This window comes from Mus pahari, chromosome 18 (genome assembly GCF_900095145.1).
Source record: "Mus pahari chromosome 18, PAHARI_EIJ_v1.1, whole genome shotgun sequence".
Lineage (NCBI taxonomy): Eukaryota > Metazoa > Chordata > Mammalia > Rodentia > Muridae > Mus > Mus pahari.
In genome coordinates, this window is record NC_034607.1 from 14,281,986 (window position 1) to 14,299,563 (window position 17,578).

The 17,578-nt window shown below is 54.9% G+C and overlaps 2 protein-coding genes across 2 annotated transcripts; one reads left to right on the forward strand and one right to left on the reverse strand.

Annotated features, from left to right (window-relative positions):
• Positions 1 to 442: 442 nt before the first annotated feature.
• On the forward strand, positions 443 to 13,166 carry Pex6 (peroxisomal biogenesis factor 6). The gene is made up of 17 exons (XM_021217739.1): positions 443 to 1,368; positions 3,295 to 3,458; positions 3,851 to 3,934; positions 8,277 to 8,379; positions 8,465 to 8,598; positions 9,126 to 9,237; positions 9,548 to 9,756; positions 10,129 to 10,324; positions 10,484 to 10,560; positions 10,794 to 10,926; positions 11,004 to 11,209; positions 11,369 to 11,430; positions 11,631 to 11,739; positions 12,092 to 12,208; positions 12,328 to 12,405; positions 12,526 to 12,665; positions 12,825 to 13,166. Exons 1-17 carry the CDS (start codon positions 478 to 480, stop codon positions 12,959 to 12,961), a joined length of 2,952 nt encoding a protein of 983 aa, XP_021073398.1. The 5' UTR covers positions 443 to 477; the 3' UTR covers positions 12,962 to 13,166.
• Positions 13,167 to 13,278: 112 nt separating this feature from the next.
• Positions 13,279 to 16,564, reverse strand: LOC110335591 (glycine N-methyltransferase). Its single transcript, XM_021217812.2, has 6 exons — positions 16,331 to 16,564; positions 14,881 to 15,008; positions 14,226 to 14,336; positions 13,888 to 14,030; positions 13,678 to 13,799; positions 13,279 to 13,588 (listed from the first exon to the last, which is right to left on the reverse strand). The coding sequence occupies exons 1-6, from the start codon at positions 16,534 to 16,536 to the stop codon at positions 13,417 to 13,419; spliced, it is 882 nt and encodes a 293-aa protein (XP_021073471.1). The 5' UTR covers positions 16,537 to 16,564; the 3' UTR covers positions 13,279 to 13,416.
• Between the last annotated feature and the right edge of the window lie 1,014 nt (positions 16,565 to 17,578).

Consider the following 17,578-nt stretch of genomic DNA (forward strand, 5'->3'; position numbering starts at 1 on the left):
TTGTTATTTTTTGCTTTTTGTTTTTTTCGAGACAGGGTTTCTCTGTGTACCCCTGGCTGTCCTGGAACTCACTCTGTAGACCAGGCTGACCTCGAACTCAGAAATCCGCCTGCCTCTGCCTCCCGAGTGCTGGGATTAAAGGCGTGCGCCACCACCGCCCGGCTCACACCGATTCCTCTTGATCAGTTAAATATTGAGTTCTCGTTATGGGGCATGAAGGTCGAGAGGACACTACTTGCCCTGGAGAATTGTAAAAATGCTCCTCCACTGGGATTCAAAGGGCGCGTGCGTCGACGACACCGGAGGCTGCCGTCCAGCCAGGCTCCCCCCACCCCCGGTGCGTCTTCTCAGGGGCGGACTCGGCCACCGACACCCCGCCCACTTTCCTGCCGGAAGCGGAAACGCCTCTCGCGCCGGGGACTTTTTTGTCGCTCCCTATTTCCGGAAGTGGAGCGGCGGCTTCCTTCTCCCCTCGCCATGGCGCTCGCCGTCTTGCGCGTCCTGGAACCCTTCCCGACGGAGACCCCACCGTTGGCGGTGCTGTTGCCTCACGGGGGCCCGTGGCCAGCGACGGGGCCGGGCCTGGTGCTGGCGCTGCGGCCGGCGAGCGAGAGTCCCGCGGGGCCCGCGCTGCTCGTGGCGGCCGTGGAAGGGGCCGGCGCCCAGGGCGAGCAGCGCGGGCCGGGGCCGGGGCCGCCGCCGCTGCTGGTGAGCCGCGCGCTGCTGCGGGTCCTCGCGCTGGGGCCCGGGGCGCGAGTGCGGGCGCGGCTCGTGCGGCGGCCTCCGGCCCTGGGCTGGGCGCTGCTTGGTACGTCCCCGGGGCCCGGGCTCGGGCCTCGAGTCGGGCCGCTGCTGGTGCGCCGCGGGGAGACCCTCCCCGTGCCCGGATCGCGAGTGTTGGAGACGCGACCGGCCCTGCAGGGGTTGCTGGGCCCGGGGACACGGCTGGCCGTGACGGAGCTCCGCGGCCGGATCAAACCGGGCCCGGAGAGTCGGGACCACAGCCAGCTCCCGCCCCCGCCCGTGGCATCGTCCTTTGCAGCTTCCCACTCGGTCCGGCGACTCCGAGGGGTGGTGGGAGGGACTGGAGATGCGCTGAGTGTGAGCCGGAGCTGTCTCCGGAGTCTCGGACTCTTCCAGGGCGAATGGGTCTGGGTGGCCCGGGTCGCAGAGTTACCAGACCCCTCGCAGCCGCACTTGGCCCAAGTCCAGGTCCTAGAGCCTCGCTGGGAGCTGTCCGAGAGACTGGGACCCAACTCCGGGCAGCAGCCGGGAGAGCCACTCGCTGACCGACTGGTGTTTGTGCCTGCCACTCTGGCTTTTAATCTCGGCTGTGACCCCCTGGAAGTGGGAGAGCTCAGAATTCAGGTCAGGAATGCTTCCTTTAACTTTGGCTCTCTTCCCTGTCTTTACTGAGTTGGAAGGCTAAATCTGTAGAATTCAGGTCCCCCGTGCCTTACAGTTGATTGGACCTTGCACTTAAGATCTCTTAGTCTTTTTTTTTTTTTTTTTTTTTAAAGATTTATTTATTATATGTAAGTACACTGTAGCTGTCTTCAGACACTCCAGTAGAGGGCGTCAGATCTTGTTACGGATGGTTGTGAGCCACCATGTGGTTGCTGGGATTTGAACTCAGGACCTTCAGAAGACCAGTTGGTGCTCTTAACCGCTGAGCCATCTCTCCAGCCCAAGATCTCTTAGTCTTGCATACTCATTTCTATTATCAAACTGTCTTTGACGTGTTCAGGTGAAACATGAGATTCCCTGTCAAGTACCAGATCTGCGTACCCCTAGTGGTATCCTGGTACCTCCGACCCCTGCTTTTTCCCTGACTGACTTCCTGTTCTAACTTTATCTGGTAAAGCAACAGTCCTTTCCTTCCAGGCCGACCTAACCCTGACACCGCATAAATCCTTTCATGATTTTATAACCACAACTTTAACATCACTTCTTCCTCCTCTAGCCTTTTGAGCTTTGTTAGGATATATATATATATATATCTATCTTTTTTTTTTTTTTTTTTTTTTTTTTTTTTTTTTTTTTTTTTGGTTTTTTTAGACAGGGTTTCTCTGTATAGCCCTGGCTGTCCTGGAACTCACTTGGTAGACCAGGCTGGCCTCGAACTCAGAAATCCACCTGCCTCTGCCTCCTAAGTGCTGGGATTAAAGGCCTGCACCACCAGGCCCGGCTTAGGATATCTATCTTATTTTTATGATTACGCACTTCTTCTAGTCCTCGGTCATATATTGTACATAACTTGATATGTCTTATTAAATACATTTAAGAGAAGTTCTTGAAGTGTTTGATTTCTGCCTTTTAAAAATACAGTTGTGCTTGGGGGGGGGGACAGCCACAGTTTAGTTTCTAAGCATAGAAGTGTATGGTTTAGGCTGGTGCTGGCTTCAAAGGAAGCCGGTAGCCACTTAGAATTAACTCCTTAACACCAGATCTGAAGTTGATTTAATCTCTCCCTGGGGTGCACAATGGCCATAGGTAGAAACAAGACAAGCCTATCAGAGTTAGTCCATCACTAACACTGTGAGATGGACCTAGGGTGTGGCCCAGCACCCAAAGCAGACAGCCAACCCCGTCCACATAGATGTGGTCTCCCTCTGACAGACGGGTGCAGGGAGGACAGTCAGCTGACCAGCCCGTTAGTGGTGTCAGGACATCTAAAGCTGCCTGCCTGTGGTGACTCCTGTCTGTAGCTTTTGAGAAGCTGATACACGAAAATCACTGGGTTGGAGGTCAGCCTGAGGTGTGGCGTGAGACAACAAAACTATATAGCCTTTCCCCACAGCCATTCTTCACCAGAGACCACTTGCTGTCAACTCAGCAGCTGCCTGCTGTGCTTCAGAGAGCCTGTAGAGGCAGGGCATGGTGTGCATGCCTGTAATCCCAACACTTGGGTGGCAGAGACAGGAGGATTGAGAACTCAAGAGTGCTCCCACCAACATAGCTGCCAATCTGAGCTCCATGAAACTGTCTCAGCAGGAAAACAGGACTCGGAGAAATACATTTCTTAGCACCTCACTGGCTTTGGGATGACAAGGATCAAAAGCCAGAAAGCTTGTCTTTTACAGGCGGCTTTGGAACCAGAGTCAGGGGTTGGTTGGTTCACATCAGGAGGGCTTTTGGTTTCCTAAGGGTAGCAGAGGTCTGCAGTTTGGCTGTCCTGGGTCACTAGCCTTGCTAAGGGAAAGACAAAAGGCGCATGGATGTAGGTACTGGCTGCTAAGCGTGTAAAGCCTGACTGCTTGCAGGTTGTAAGGTGGTGACTGTTTTTTCCATTAGAGGTATTTGGAAGACTCCATCGCCCCTGAGGACAAAGGAAGCTGTTCGCCCCTGCCCGGGCCTCCGTTTGCTCAAGAGTTACACATTGAGATTCTGTCCTCGCCTCACTACAATGCTAATGGAAATTATGACCATGTTCTGTACCGGCACTTTCAGACACCCAGGTCAGCCGAATGGAAAAAAAACACCTCACCTTGTCCCCCTCCTCCCATCCTGTGTCTCAGATCCAGACACCCAGGAGCTCCTGGCTTAAGAGAAGTCTCATAGGCAACACTGGCAGGGAACCTTGGAGTAAGCATGAGGTGAATTGGGACATTCTAAGAAAAAAAAAAAAAGGACCGTTTGATCAAAGACAACTCCAGGAGAGCCAGGAGCCCTCTCCAGCTCTGGTCTCTGGTCTTACTCTTGGCCCAGTGTGCTCTACGTCTAAATTGTCCCCTAGAACGTTGCCTGGAAAGGTGTGGGCTGTGGGACTTGTTACTGGAGGGAGGCCCAGATGTGTCAGGAGCACACTCCTGACTCCTGCTGTGAGCTGACTGGGTTGTGTGTGTTGCAGGGTGGTCCAGGAAGGGGATGTGCTGTGTGTGTCAACAGCTGGGCAAGTTGAGATCCTAGAAGGAAGCCTGGAGAGACTGCCCAGGTATGCCGCCGCCTCGCCTGGGTACGGCCCCTAGTCTTCCCTCCACAAGCTGTGTATAATAATCCTGTGCCAAAGGATATTTTGTTATTGCTGGAAATTCTGATTCCCAAATGATCATAATCAAAGACAGTTAAGAACCGTTGCCTGACTGCCGGGAGTGGTGGCGCAAGCCTTTAATCCCAGCACTCAGGAGGCAGAGGCAGGCGTGTTTCTGAGTTCCAGGACAGCCAGAGCTACACAGAGAAACCCTGTCTCGAAAAACAAAACAAAAAAAAGAACCACTGCCTGTGGCTGGGCTACGAGTCGTGAGCGACAGTATTTGATTCCTATCATATGCAGCGCACACACACAACATTGAGTAACTAAGCAATGTTTAAATGGAGCTGGAGTTGACAGCTAAGTGTGGAGCACTTGGCTTGCTTGACAGGAGGCCCTGAGTTCAATCCCCAACACACAAGCTGGGCATGGCGGTGGACATCTGTAATTGTAACACTTGGTCGGCAGAGATAGGAAGATCATGAGTTCAAAGACAGCTTTGGCTCTGTGGTAAGTTCAAGGCCAACCCAAACTTAAGACTACTTTGGCCTTCTGTGAAAGGAAGAACATGTAGCTGTGACCTAGGCTGCAGTCCTGTCTTCTCTAGACTGGCTTTCTGTTTCCTGTCGTGTTGTTTCTGTTTTTCTTGTTTATCTTGTCTGTGTTCAAGAGTGCATGCATGTGCTCACACTCACTTGTGGAGGTCAAGATTGCTCTCAGGAGAAACTTAGGTTATCTCCTGGCCTTGGCTTGCTCTCCTTCCCCGGCCTGGCCTTGGCTTGCTCTCCTTCTCCGCTTTGGTCGTTCTTAGATTTAATTTAGAAGATTTATTAAGGGGCCAGGTGGGGGGATGCACACCTTTTAATCCCAGCACTCAGGAGGCAGAGGCAGATGGATCTTTGTGAGTTCAAGGCCAACCTGGTCTACAGAACAAGGTCCTGAACAGCCAGGGCTCCATAGAGAAACCCTGTCGTGAAACCTCCTCCCCAAAAAATGATTTATTAAGGAAAAAAGAACCCTCCAGAGTGTCAGGGACTCCATGGGATGACTGCTCCCCCTGGTGTTTTATTAGGAGAGCTCAATTGGCAGCTCAGTGACCCAATGTCAGCAGCTATGATTTGCTGGGTCTCTACCTCATCCTGTGTCCTATGCCAAGAGAGACACCTGCCAAGAATGCCTGCCTCATCTGCGCCAACATCCAGAGCTTGGCTCCTGTTGGTGCGCGGTGCTCCCTACCTCAAGATGGTAGTGCTCAGATACAGGCAGTGTTAGTAACCCGAGTCCACATCAGGAGCCTGGCGTCCAGGCTAGCCTTACCAGTCTCTTGCCTCTGTCTCTCTCGTTCAGCAAACACCTAAGAGCTGGTGCTAGAATTTTGAGTCGGTCTTACTCTGTAGCTCAGGGTGACCCCAAACTCACCACGAAACCCCACATGACCTTGAACTTGGAGTAATTCTCCAGGTCCAGCCCCCTGAGTGCTAAGATTACCACGCCTGACTTAGTTGTTTCATTCCGTGACAGAGTCTCACTACGTAGCCTTGTCTGGCCTAGAGATTACGGATACCAAACTGCCTCTGCCTCCCAAATTCTGGGATTGAGATTGAAGGTGTAGCCACCGCACCCAGCCTTACTTAGAGAGGTTTTTTTCTTTTTCTTTTCTTTTTCTTCTTTCTTCCTTCCTTTAAAAAAAAAAAAAAAAAAAAAGATTTACTTATTTATTTAATGTATATGGCTGCACTGTAGCTATCTTCAGACACACCAGAAGAGGGCATCAGATCCCCTTACAGATGGTTATGAGGGACCATGTGGTTGCTGGGACTTGAACTCAGGACCTCTGGAAGAACAGTCAGTGTTCTTACCCTCAGAGCCATCTCTCCAGGCCCTTTCCTTCCTCCTTTCTTTCTTTCTTTCTTTCTTCCTTCCTTCCTTCCTTCCTTTCTTTTCTTTCTTTCTTTCTTTCTTTTTTTTTTATTTTGAGAAAGGGTTTCATGTAGCCCAGGCTAACCTCAAAATCTGTGTGAATGATGGCCTTGAACTTCTGACCTTCCTGCTTCTCCTCCTGAGTCCTAAGACTTCTTTTAGGAGCTGGGCGGTCATTCTACCAACGGCCCCTGACATTGTTTTCTGTAGAAGACCGGCAGGCCTCCCACACTTAGTACCCACAAAAAAAAAAGAGGTGGTCGGGCATTCTGAGACTCAGCAGGCCATTTTCAGCACTGCTGCTGACCCAGCTCCTGAAACCTGCCCACCTCTGGGCGCCTAGTAGGTCCTGGGAAAAGCAGGGTCAGGACAGTAAGCCGGGGAGTCCAAGGGCAGGTATAAATGTTTAGTCCACTCAGACTTGATAAGGGAAACCCAGAGACCTTATATTCCCTAGAAAGGAGTTTCATCACGGTTGGACCCTCTTCAGCATCCTCTGCACTCTGCTTCACAGACCAAAGGTGCATGGCAGACGGTCACCACTCTTCTGTGTGCCCCACTGGGCCCTGGGCCCTGCTCCCTCAGCAGGGCTGTGATGGGGTCTAGATCACTGGCCTGGCTGCTCTCTGAAGTGGAGCACCAGTCCCCCCACTGAAGAAGGTGGTCCCTTTGTAACTTCACGCAGAGCTGCCCCTCATTGTTTTCCTAAGCAGCGCTTCCAGAAAGTACTGACATGATGCTAGGTAGAGGCACGAGGCTGTGCCCCGCCTAAGCCACAGCGAGGTGCAGTTTTCTGAGCTAGTGCACGGCTCACAGGCGGCTTTCACCTGGCGCACACCAAGATCTAGGCTTCATACACTGTGCATTGCTCTCCTTACATTTTAGTTTTTAACCACAGCCACTGCCAACCAGAATAACTCAGAGGAAATCTGTTTTGGGTTTGTGAGCCTGAGTGCATGGGTGTGCAGGTGCATACGCGTGGAGGCCCCACGTGGTGGATATCAGTGCCTTCAGCTGCACTCTGTAGTTTGAAGCAGGGTCTCTCACTCTGTGGGCAGCTTGCCTTGGTCATTCCCTGTCTCCTCCCGTGCTTGCTGGGATGGTGGGCAGGCTGTCACATAGGCATCTTTATGTGGTTCTAGGGCTCTGAACCCTGGTTTCCTTACTCGTTTGGGTAATACTTCACCCGCTGTGTGTGTGTGTATGCGTGTGTGTGTGTGTGTGTGTGTGTGTGTGTGGTGATTCAGCCTCTTAGACTTTTTGGGGGGTAGGAGAATTTGAGACAGGGTCTTTCTATGTAGTCCTTGCTTGCTGTCCTAGAACTTGCTGTGTAGACCAGGCTAGCCTCTGACTCATAGAGATCCTCCTGGCTCTGCCTCCAAAGCGTTGAGATTCAGGATTTACCCCAGCACTTGAGCCTCTCCTACACTTTGCGGTGATGAATTTGATTCTATTCTAGGAGACACAGACCACATTCAGAATGAACCAGTGTGCAGCTCAGAGGGTTTGCCGTGGGTACAGAAGTGTGCAGACATCTCTGGTTCTTGAGCTCTCCTGACCACACACAGAAACCACGGGCACGCGGGCGTGGTGGTGCACGCCTTTAATCCCAGCACTCAGGAGGCAGAGGCAGGCGGATTTCTGAGTTTGAGGCCAGCCTGGTCTACAAAGTGAGTTCCAGGACAGCCAGGGCTACACTGAGAAACCCTGTCTCAAAACAAACAAACAAACAAACAAACTGGATGCTCTCCCAGAGGTCCTGAGTTCAATTCTCAGCACCCACATGCTGGCTCACTACCATCTGTAATGGGGTCTGGGGCCCTCTTCTGGTGCGTCTGAAGACTCATACAATTAAGTAAGTTAGTAAGTAATTACGCTTCACAGATAATTCTGGAACAGAGAATCACTCTCTTACTCCGTAGCCCAGCCTGGTCTGTCTTACAACCTTCCTGCCTGCCTCAGCTCCCCAGGACTAGAGTTAGACGACATGATTAAAGACTCAAGTTAGAATCTGAATAAAAATCAAGGGACACTTGTGTCTGAGATCTGGGACCCTGGTGCAGATCTGTAGGCGGGAGAGACTGTTGTGAAGCCGAGGGAAACGGTCATAGGTTGCTGTGCGGCGTAATGATGGAGGCTTCGCCTTTTGGAGTAGGTGGCTAGACCACATGGCCAGAGAGATGCCCCTCCGGGGCTATTTGATGGTTGTAATGAGGGGGTTGCCCTTCTGCATCCCCCAGTGCCTCCCTGCCCAGCCCCCTGGGGGCCCCGCCTCGCCCCATCAGTCTCAAGACTCCTAAGTTGGTCCTCTGTGAGAAAGCTACGCTCTCTGAGAGGTGCACGTGTGGACTCTTAGGCTTGGGTCCCTGACCCTTCTTTCTTACAGGTGGCGGGAGGTGTTTTTCAAAGTGAAGAAAACGGTTGGAGAAGCCCCAGAGGGGCCAGCCAGTGCCTTTCTGGCCGATACCACCCACACCTCTTTATACATGGTAAGGCCTTGGGGTTCCCGGGAGGAGAGCTTCAAAGGGGTAGGGGCCCTGTAGAACCTCGCTGGGCTTCTTCCTGCTTTCACAGGCTGGTACCGCCGTGAGTCGTGTGCCATCACTGCCTTCAGGAAGGTCCCCACCCTGGGATAGCTTGTCTCCTCCAGGCCTGGAGGCCTTGGTAAATGAGCTGTGTGCTGTTCTGAAGCCTCACCTGCAGCCGGGGTGAGTGAGGCCACCCCAGGAGGTGTGCGTCCAGGCTGTGAGAAGGGCCTGCTCAGAGCATCTCTGAAGAGCAGCATCCCGGGAAATGACTTCCAGTAGTCTACTCCGAGTCGGGGATCCACAAGCCAGGCCCCCAGACCAGGCCACAAGCTGCCCACTTACACAAGCAGACTCCCCGGCAGCTGTCTCTGAAGCTGCTTTCCTGCTTAGGGAGCCCACAATCCATTCTGGCCTTTTCCGCTACATCCCCCAAAGAACATAGTGCCCCACGCCAATGACCCAAGTCCAAATCCAGACCTATCCAGCTGGGCGTCACTGAAGGCTAACTAGTCTGCGGCTACAAAATGTTCTCGGTGCTTCTGCCAGAGCACCAGAGGTGGCACGACACAAGGCCTCGGACTGTGGACACTGCCTGGGTGGGGGTTAGGGAGGAACAGGATGCTTATGAGATCCAGGGGCCCCTGTGTTACTGGGGTCTTAACATTTGGGCAGAAAAATGGGAGACAGTATCTATTTTCTAATTGCAGAGGAACCTTGCTCACAGGAACCAGCTGTGTGCTTCTGCGGGGTCCCCCAGGCAGCGGGAAGACCACAGCAGTCACGGCTGCGTGCAGCCGCCTCGGGCTCCATTTGCTGAAGGTGAAGGCCAGCCACTTCCACTGAGCTCAGATTCTGCCTCTCTCTTGTCCCCTGGGTTCCCTCCTTACCACTTGGCAGCCCTAATGCTTCAGCCCCTGTAGTCAGGCCAGTAGTATACAGCCCCTTGATGCTCAGCTACTTGGAGCTCCTCTCGGGAAGGAGGGGTTTCAAGGCTGCACACTGTAGGCAAAGGATAGGGTAAAGGAGGGCTCCCACCTGGCCAGGGTCCCCCCCATCACCCGTCCCTGCTCACAGAGATGGCCTAGTCAGCCTTCTCCCTTCATCCAGACCCATCCGGTCTCTCCCTCAGGTGCCCTGCTCCAGCCTCTGTGCAGATAACAGCAGGGCTGTGGAGACAAAGCTGCAGGCCACCTTCTCCCGGGCCCGCCGCTGCAGGCCTGCAGTCCTCCTGCTGACAGCTGTGGACCTCCTGGGCCGGGACCGAGATGGGCTGGGTGAGGATGCCCGTGTTGTGGCCACACTGCGTCACCTCCTCCTCGATGAGGACCCTCTCAGCAGGTATGTGTCGAGCAGGCAGGTTGCGAGGGGAAGCCCCCCTTTTCAGCCCTCCATTCCTGAGTTCCTCACACACTGCTAGCTTCCCAGAACTCTCACCTACCTGTCCTTGGGGCCGATTCAGAGTCTCCAGAGGTAGGAGGGTGCGGTCCAGCATTTTGAAGGGAACACAAGGTTGAAGCCTTTGTCCGCAGTGAGCCCCCCGTGTGAAGCACAGTCTCCCTTCATGGTACCCCCACCATCAGGGGATGATGGTGGAAGTCTGGGTGATGCCCATCCCTACCCCGTCCTGACACCAACCCTCGCCATTCCCACACGCCAAACGTAGGAGCTGCCAGCCATGTTCTTAGGCCTTGCCCACGTCCCTGTCTGCAGGTACCCTCCTCTCATGGTGGTGGCCACCACAAGCCATGTCCAGGACCTGCCCACCGATGTGCAGACGGCATTTCCTCATGAGCTGGAGGTGCCAGTGCTGTCCGAGGCCCAGCGGCTCAGCGTCCTGCAGGCCCTCACGGCCCACCTTCCCTTGGGCCAGGAGGTTAACCTGCCCCAGCTGGCACGGCGCTGTGCGGTGAGTGTCTGCGCAGGGTCCCTGTCACACACAGGGCTTTGTTTCTGCTGCCCCATGAGACTGGAAACCACGAAAGCCTCTGCTCGAGCTGGAGGCCAGACTTGGTCTCTGCCTCCTGTGCCCTTCCCTACCCATGTGTCCTTTTGTGTAACTCCCTAGGGCTTTGTAGTAGGGGACCTCTATGCCCTTCTGACCCATACCTGCCGGGCAGCCTGCACCAGGATCAAAGCCTCAGGGTAAGGCAGACTCATCCCAGGTGCCTGGGAGGGAGGGGGAAGGCAATGGGACCCCAGCGGAGAGGGGGTCTCTCTCTTGTTGGAGCCTTAATCCATAGCCTGGCTGGCCTGGACTCACTGTGGAGCCCAAGCTAGTCTTGGACTCACAGAGGTCACCTGCCTCTGCCCCATGAGTGCTGGTCCCAGATGATGAGGGGACAGCTGTAAGCCTAGCCCTGCGTTTCTCTTCGTAGCTCGGCAGGTGGTTTGAGTGAGGAGGATGAGAGGGACCTGTGTGCGGCTGGCTTTCCCTTGCTGGCTGAGGACTTCGGGCAGGCATTAGATCAGCTGCAGACAGCTCACTCCCAAGCTGTGGGAGCACCCCAGGTGAGAGTCCAGGTCCGTGGAGGGGGAACAAGAGCTCTCTCTGCTGGCACGTCCCTAACCACTGGTCCATCTTCTAGATCCCTTCAGTGTCCTGGCACGATGTGGGCGGGCTGCAGGATGTGAAGAAGGAGATCCTAGAGACCATCCAGCTGCCTCTGGAACACCCGGAGCTGCTCAGCCTGGGCCTGAGACGATCAGGCCTTCTGCTCCATGGGCCCCCAGGCACTGGCAAGACTCTGCTGGCCAAGGCCATAGCCACTGAGTGCAGCCTCACCTTCCTGAGGTTGGCAGGGCTGGGAGGGAATGGGGGAGGCTGGGAGCCGAAGCTGGTGCGGGATGGGGGAGGGGGACTGTCGCAGGGGAGGGGAGGGGAGGGGAGGACAGCAGTGTTTATGCACGTCTGATGGGTCTCACTCGTATGTCTGTCCATCCCACTGCTCAGTGTAAAGGGACCAGAGCTCATCAACATGTATGTGGGCCAAAGCGAGGAGAATGTCCGGGAAGGTGAGTGAGTGAGCAGGGAGAGCGAGCGAGCCTCGGGCCCTTCCCCAACTGCAGCGGCCTTGTGCCACCATCTTCCCCAGCGGCTGCTCATGGTCAGCTCAGTGGGCAGTGGCCGGGGCGGAACTGTCGGGCCCACGTGCCATCCTTCTCCCCTGACTTCAAGCTCCTTGACACCACTCTCCTGCGAGCCTCTTTCTCAGTGTTTGCCAGGGCCAGGGCTGCCGCTCCCTGTATCATCTTCTTTGATGAACTGGACTCCTTAGCTCCAAGCCGTGGACGGAGTGGAGATTCTGGAGGAGTGATGGACAGGTCGGGTTCTGCGAGGGAGTGGAGTCTGGGGTCCCAGGTGGGAGGGATATGAGATATATCTCATATATATACACACACATACGTACACACACATATATGCATGTCTATATGTGTATGTATCTGGAGTCACATCAGTCTCCAGGCCTCTAAGACAGAGGTTCCTGCCCTTCTGGTTCAGAGCTAGAAGGGAAGCTAAAAAGGAGTGGGGAACTTTGAGGAGGTTCACTGGTGTGGAGGGGACATGGGGCGAGCTTAGCCAGGGACCTTACTGAAGCCATCTTAAGAGAAAAGCGCAGTTGGCCTGAGGGCACAGCAAGAACTCTCCGGCCTTCGCCTCCTCCCTCCCGTGCAGAGTTGTGTCTCAGCTCCTGGCCGAGCTGGACGGGCTCCACAGCACTCAGGATGTGTTTGTGATCGGAGCCACTAACAGACCAGACCTCCTGGACCCTGCCCTTCTGCGGCCTGGCAGGTGGGGACCCTGGACCTCTTCCCTCCACAAGGCGCCTTGGCTCCTTAACCTCTATCCCAGGCATCCTCCACCTCTCATGGTTGGCAGCCCTGACACGTCCTATCTCTGTCTCTCTGAAGATTTGACAAGCTGGTGTTTGTAGGGGCAAGTGAGGACCGGGCCTCCCAGCTGCGTGTGCTGAGCGCCATCACACGAAAGTATGCGTTGTCGGAGAGCTGGGGCGGGGGCTTAGCCGGTTAGGGGATGTGTGCCAGTCGGCATGGCTGCTGAGGGAGGAGGCGAGGCCAGCTTTAACATCCCTGGTGTGGGTGTGATAGGTTCAAGCTGGAGGCCTCTGTGAGCCTGACGAACGTGCTGGACTGCTGCCCGCCCCAGCTGACCGGCGCAGACCTCTATTCTCTCTGCTCTGACGCCATGATGACTGCCCTCAAACGCAGGATTCGAGACCTAGAGGAAGGTGAGCCCACCTGCCAGCTAGGGAGAGACAGTCCTGGCCCCGAATTCCAGAGGAATGGTTGAGCAGGGGGTGCCTCCCCCCCCCCTCCCAGGGCTCTGGCCATTCAGTTCTTCAGCGAGGGCTGGGGCTCTGGCCTTATTCTTCCTTGCCACCCCTCAGGGCTAGAGCTGCGGAGCTCGCCACTGGTGCTCACCCTGGAGGACCTGTTGCAGGCCGCAGCCCGGCTGCAGCCCTCAGTCAGTGAGCAGGAGCTGCTGCGATACAAGCGCATCCAACGCAAGTTTGCCGCCTGCTAGGAGCTGCCTGCCTGCCATCTGCTTACGCGCCCCTGGCTGAAGGTACCCCACGCCTGTCACTTGAAGGCTGCCTCCTCCCAGAGATCCCTTGTGAGCCCTAGTGGGGGGCCCTCGTGCTCGGGAGGAGAGGCCGGGCTGGCAGCTTGGGGCTTGGCAGCCTGTGGCCTGTGCAGTGGGGTAGAAAATAAAGTGTATACTGCCTCCTGCTGGTCTTTTGAGAGGTTGCAGTGCAAAAGGCAAGGTTATGGGAGGCTAAGGGGGGGTTGGGGGGGCACCACAAGAACATGTTACTTCTGAGGAAACACCAGGCACGGGGCTTGGAGAATGCAGACTGTATTGTTGACTCCGTTTGCCTGATCCCCACATCTGCACCCAGCTGCAACATCTGCATTAGGGGATGGTCTTAGGGTAGGGGCCATTGCCTGAGCAGGGGCTTCTGGGAGCCGGAGCTAAACTCAGTCTGTCCTCTTGAGCACATGGATGAAGTAGCAAGGAACGTAGGCCTGGCCAGGCTTGTAAGGCTTGAAGTCACCCAGGACGCTGTGCTGGCACCTGCCCCCAAATGCTGCTCGCACCAACTCCGTGAAAGACTCCAAGCAGTGTGGGTAGTAGGAGAGCCGGAACTTACTGCAACAGGGCCCCCAGCCGACTGTGAGGGCTGTCAGCCTCAGGTCTCCCCTCCACCACCTCCTTGCTCCTGCCAAACCACGCCATACCTGAAGCCAGGAGAGCCATCTCTGCCAGCACCTGGCACCTGCACTGTGTAGTCCAGGGTTACCATGTGGGCTTTGTTGTTGACTGTCAGGACTGACGTCGTAATGTCCTTGGTCAGGTCACTCTGAGGGCATCGACTGCGTTAGCCTCCCTAAGCCACCATGGGGCTTCTGGCCCTCCAGCCCCCACTTCCCACTGGGGAGCAACCCAACCTTATAGTAGATGTTCTTCCCCGGGGGCGCACAGCCCGTGCTGAGGATATGGTCGTAGTTGCGGTGGTCGATGACCAGCAGACCCCCGGGCCGCACCATGCTTGCAATGTTCTTTAGCGCCAGCCGGTGTTCGCTCTGGTCACCTGGGTTCCCGGCAGGGCCACAGACACCATCTGCTTGGGCCTCCAGCACCACCCTCCCGCCCCCGTCTCCCTCCCAAGTGCCAGCACTAAAGAAGACAGGCAAAATGCAGGTCTGCCTTATCAGGGCAGCCGGCCAGCCGTCTGCGGACGTGGGGGAGCTCAAGGCAAGAGCCACAGCCAAGGCCACCAGCTTACCTTTGCAGTCTGGCAAGTGAGCAAAGCTGTTCCCAAGGCAGATGACAGCATCAAAGCCATCTCCTGATAGCAAATCTTTGTCCAGAGTCAACCAGTTGGCTTCTTCAATGACTGGAGGCCAGTGGGGGAGTTGAGAATTATAGCACAGCTCAGTAGCAACCACCTCCTCCCAGAGACACATGGGGACTCATTAGGGATGGAGAGAGCCACTGTTGGCAAAGCCGGCTCTCCACTTAGGGGCTTTTATAGGGAGGAGAGAGGATGAGGTAGACTGTTAAAAGTAGCCCTGCGGGGCCCAGTGTATTGGTGTACACCTCTAGACCCAGCTGGACAGGAAGCCGAGACAGGAGAATCACTTAGAATCTAGCTTAACCAAACCAGGCAACACGGGAGAAACATAAAAAATGCTGGCAGTGTAGCCCAGTCGTCAAGTGACTACTTGGCATGCCCAAGTCCAGCCCCTAACACCATAAATACAAACTTGCTCTTACCATCCGGAATCCTACTCTGATGCCAAGGTCTTCCTATTTAGGAAGTTGCCAGGAACTATACCATGCCCTGAGGAAAACCAGTCAGCCCCACCGCAAGAGAGAGCCAGGGCAGAAAGAATGACCCTGGAGGTGCATGCCTGGGGGGCCTGGCCAGACCGACTCACCCCACTTGTCAAAGGGTGGCTCCTTCCTCCGGTTCCAGCGCTCCTTAAGCGCATATTTTAGCATCTTGTCGCTGGCGTCCACGCTTGTCACGCTGAAGCCCTCTTCCACCAGCATAATCGAGTCCACTCTGGATGAGGTCAGAGACGGGGGACTAGAGGACCAGTCAGGAGCCTGGGAGGCCAAATGTGCATGATGTTTCCCCAAACATAACATTCCAGAGTCTGTTCCTCTGCGTCCTGTCCCCGGCCATCTCTGTCGGCCTCAGATGACCCGTTAAGAATTTCCCTTATCAGGTAGCAAAAAAAAAATTCGAGAGTTTTTTGTTTTTGTTTTTGTTTTTGTTTTTTTGCCTGGTTTAAATAGTGAGTTCCAGGACAGCTGGGGCTACAAAGACTCTTGTTTCAAAAAAATTTTTTTTTCAAAATTTAATTTCATGTGTCGTGCCTGAATGTGTGCGTCATGTGCACGCCTTGTGTCTGCAGACGCCAGGGAGGGTGCTGGGCACCAACCTTGGGTCCTCTGTAAGGACATAAGCCATCTCCCCAGCTGCTGCTTATTGGAGACAGGGTCTCCTAATGTAGCCCTGCATGGCCTAGAACTCACAGAGATCTACCTATTTAGGACTCCCCAAGTGCTGGGATTAAATATATGTGTCACTACACCTGACAGCAACACTTTTTTTAATTTAAATTTACATTTTTAATTACATCTGTATGTGTACATGTGAGTACAGTGTCCTCCATGGCCAGAAGGGGGCGCTAACCTCCCCTGGAACGGAATTACAGGCGATTATGAGCCACCTGATGCAGATGCTAAGAACTGAGAACCTGTCTTCTGCCAGAGCCGAAGGCTCTTAGTAGTTGGACCATCTCACCAGCTCAATGTGTTTTGTTTTTGTTTTTTAAATCATAATCAGGTATTCTACAAATGTGCACTTGAGAACCTGGCACACTGGTGTTCCTGGAAATTAACTCAGTCAGAGGTGTCCATGTGTCCTGGGCTGAGTGGGAGCGTGGGCCAGACACTATCCTGGTCTCCAAATGTACCCTCCCCACCAAATGAGGGCCTTTTACCTCTTGGAAATGACTTTCTTTAGTACTGGTTGGAGAAAAGCACTGCTGACCTCATGGGGTTTTGTTACAGCTTGCAACACACGTACCCAAACTCCTGGCACAACACTTGGCTGTGCAAACGTGCTACAAATGTTCTGTTCACACTGCCAGAGGCTATCGCAGGAGGAACAACGCCAGAGCCAAGGACTGGGCCAGCTTGACCCAAAGCTCGGATTTTGCTCTGTCCCATGAGTCCTCTGTGCACACCCCGGCCCCTTCCCGCACCGGCTCGGCAGATGCCCTCCCCATGCCCATACTACCCTGATGCGCAAGCGCTCTTGACCCCCCGCAGAGGCTGCCCAGACTGGCCTAGGCAGGCCGGCCCATTTGGACTCACCCTGTGCCACAGGCTACATCCAGCACCCTGTGGCACCCGTGCTGGCGCAGCAGCCCAAGCAACCACGCCTTGTACTCTGCGGTACGGCTGCGGGTGTCCCCGATGTACAGCTGCCACACACGTGCGGCCTCCCCATCCGCATACTGATCCGGGAGCCCTTCGGCCGCCACCCCCAGGGAGCGGGTACGGTACACGCTGTCCACCATCCTGACCAGCGCCTGGCTCTCAGGGCCACGCGATCCGCACTTATAGTCCTCTGGCAAGGCAGTCTCACCTGGCCAATGGCAGGTGAGAGCAGGGACACGCCCCTGCTGGGCCCTGGGCCCAGAGCCAGGTAGGCTGCCCCTGCCGTGTGAGGATGGCTCGCGCAGCAATCCTGGACCTGGCTTTCCCCCTTAGTAAGACAGGTCAGATAGGATTCGCCAGGGTGACCAGGAGGAACTAATGAGAGATCACTCCACCCTACCCAAGGAAGAAAGGGAAGAAGACTGAGATCCACCCCAAACAGAATCATACCATGCTCAGCACAGTAAAGGTCCACATAGCACTACTTATCATTTAGTGGAGGGAACACTCCACGGAAGAGAGCCACTGTGTCGGGACATTAGGAACAATCTTTGAGAAAGATGCCCATCCAAGTACCAAAGTACACCTGGAGACAGGCGTGTGTGTGTCTCTCTCTAGGTGATAGCATCAGGCCGCTCCCCTCCCCCTCCCCCTTCCCCCAGGCGCCTCCTAAGGTAGCCTGGGCCTTCCAGTCCTTGGGCTTTATACTCTGCACTCTCCTGGGTGTAGTAAGGTGAGACAGGAGGATTATTTGTGCTCAAGAATTGGTGAACAACCCTGGAAACATAACAAGCCTTCCATCTGCTCTCCATTTGTGCTCAAGAATTGGGGAACAACCCTGGAAACATAACAAGCCTTCCATCTGCTCTCCATGGGGCGCCGGGGCGCCGAGAAGTTCGGGGTCAGGAGTAAGGGTGCTCACGGCCCCCTGCTCCAGCTAGCATCACTGCATAGCCTGAGGGTCAGTTTCGTGTATCTGCTCACCCTTTCTTTTCTTTTCTTTTAAGATTTATTTATTAGTATATCTAAGTACACTGTAGCTGTCTTCAGATGCACCAGAAGAGGGCGTCGTCAGATCTCATTACGGATGGTTGTGAGCCACCATGTGGTTGCTGGGATTTGAACTCAGGACCTTCAGAAGAGCGGTCGGTGCTCTTAACCACTGAGCCATCTCTCCAGCCC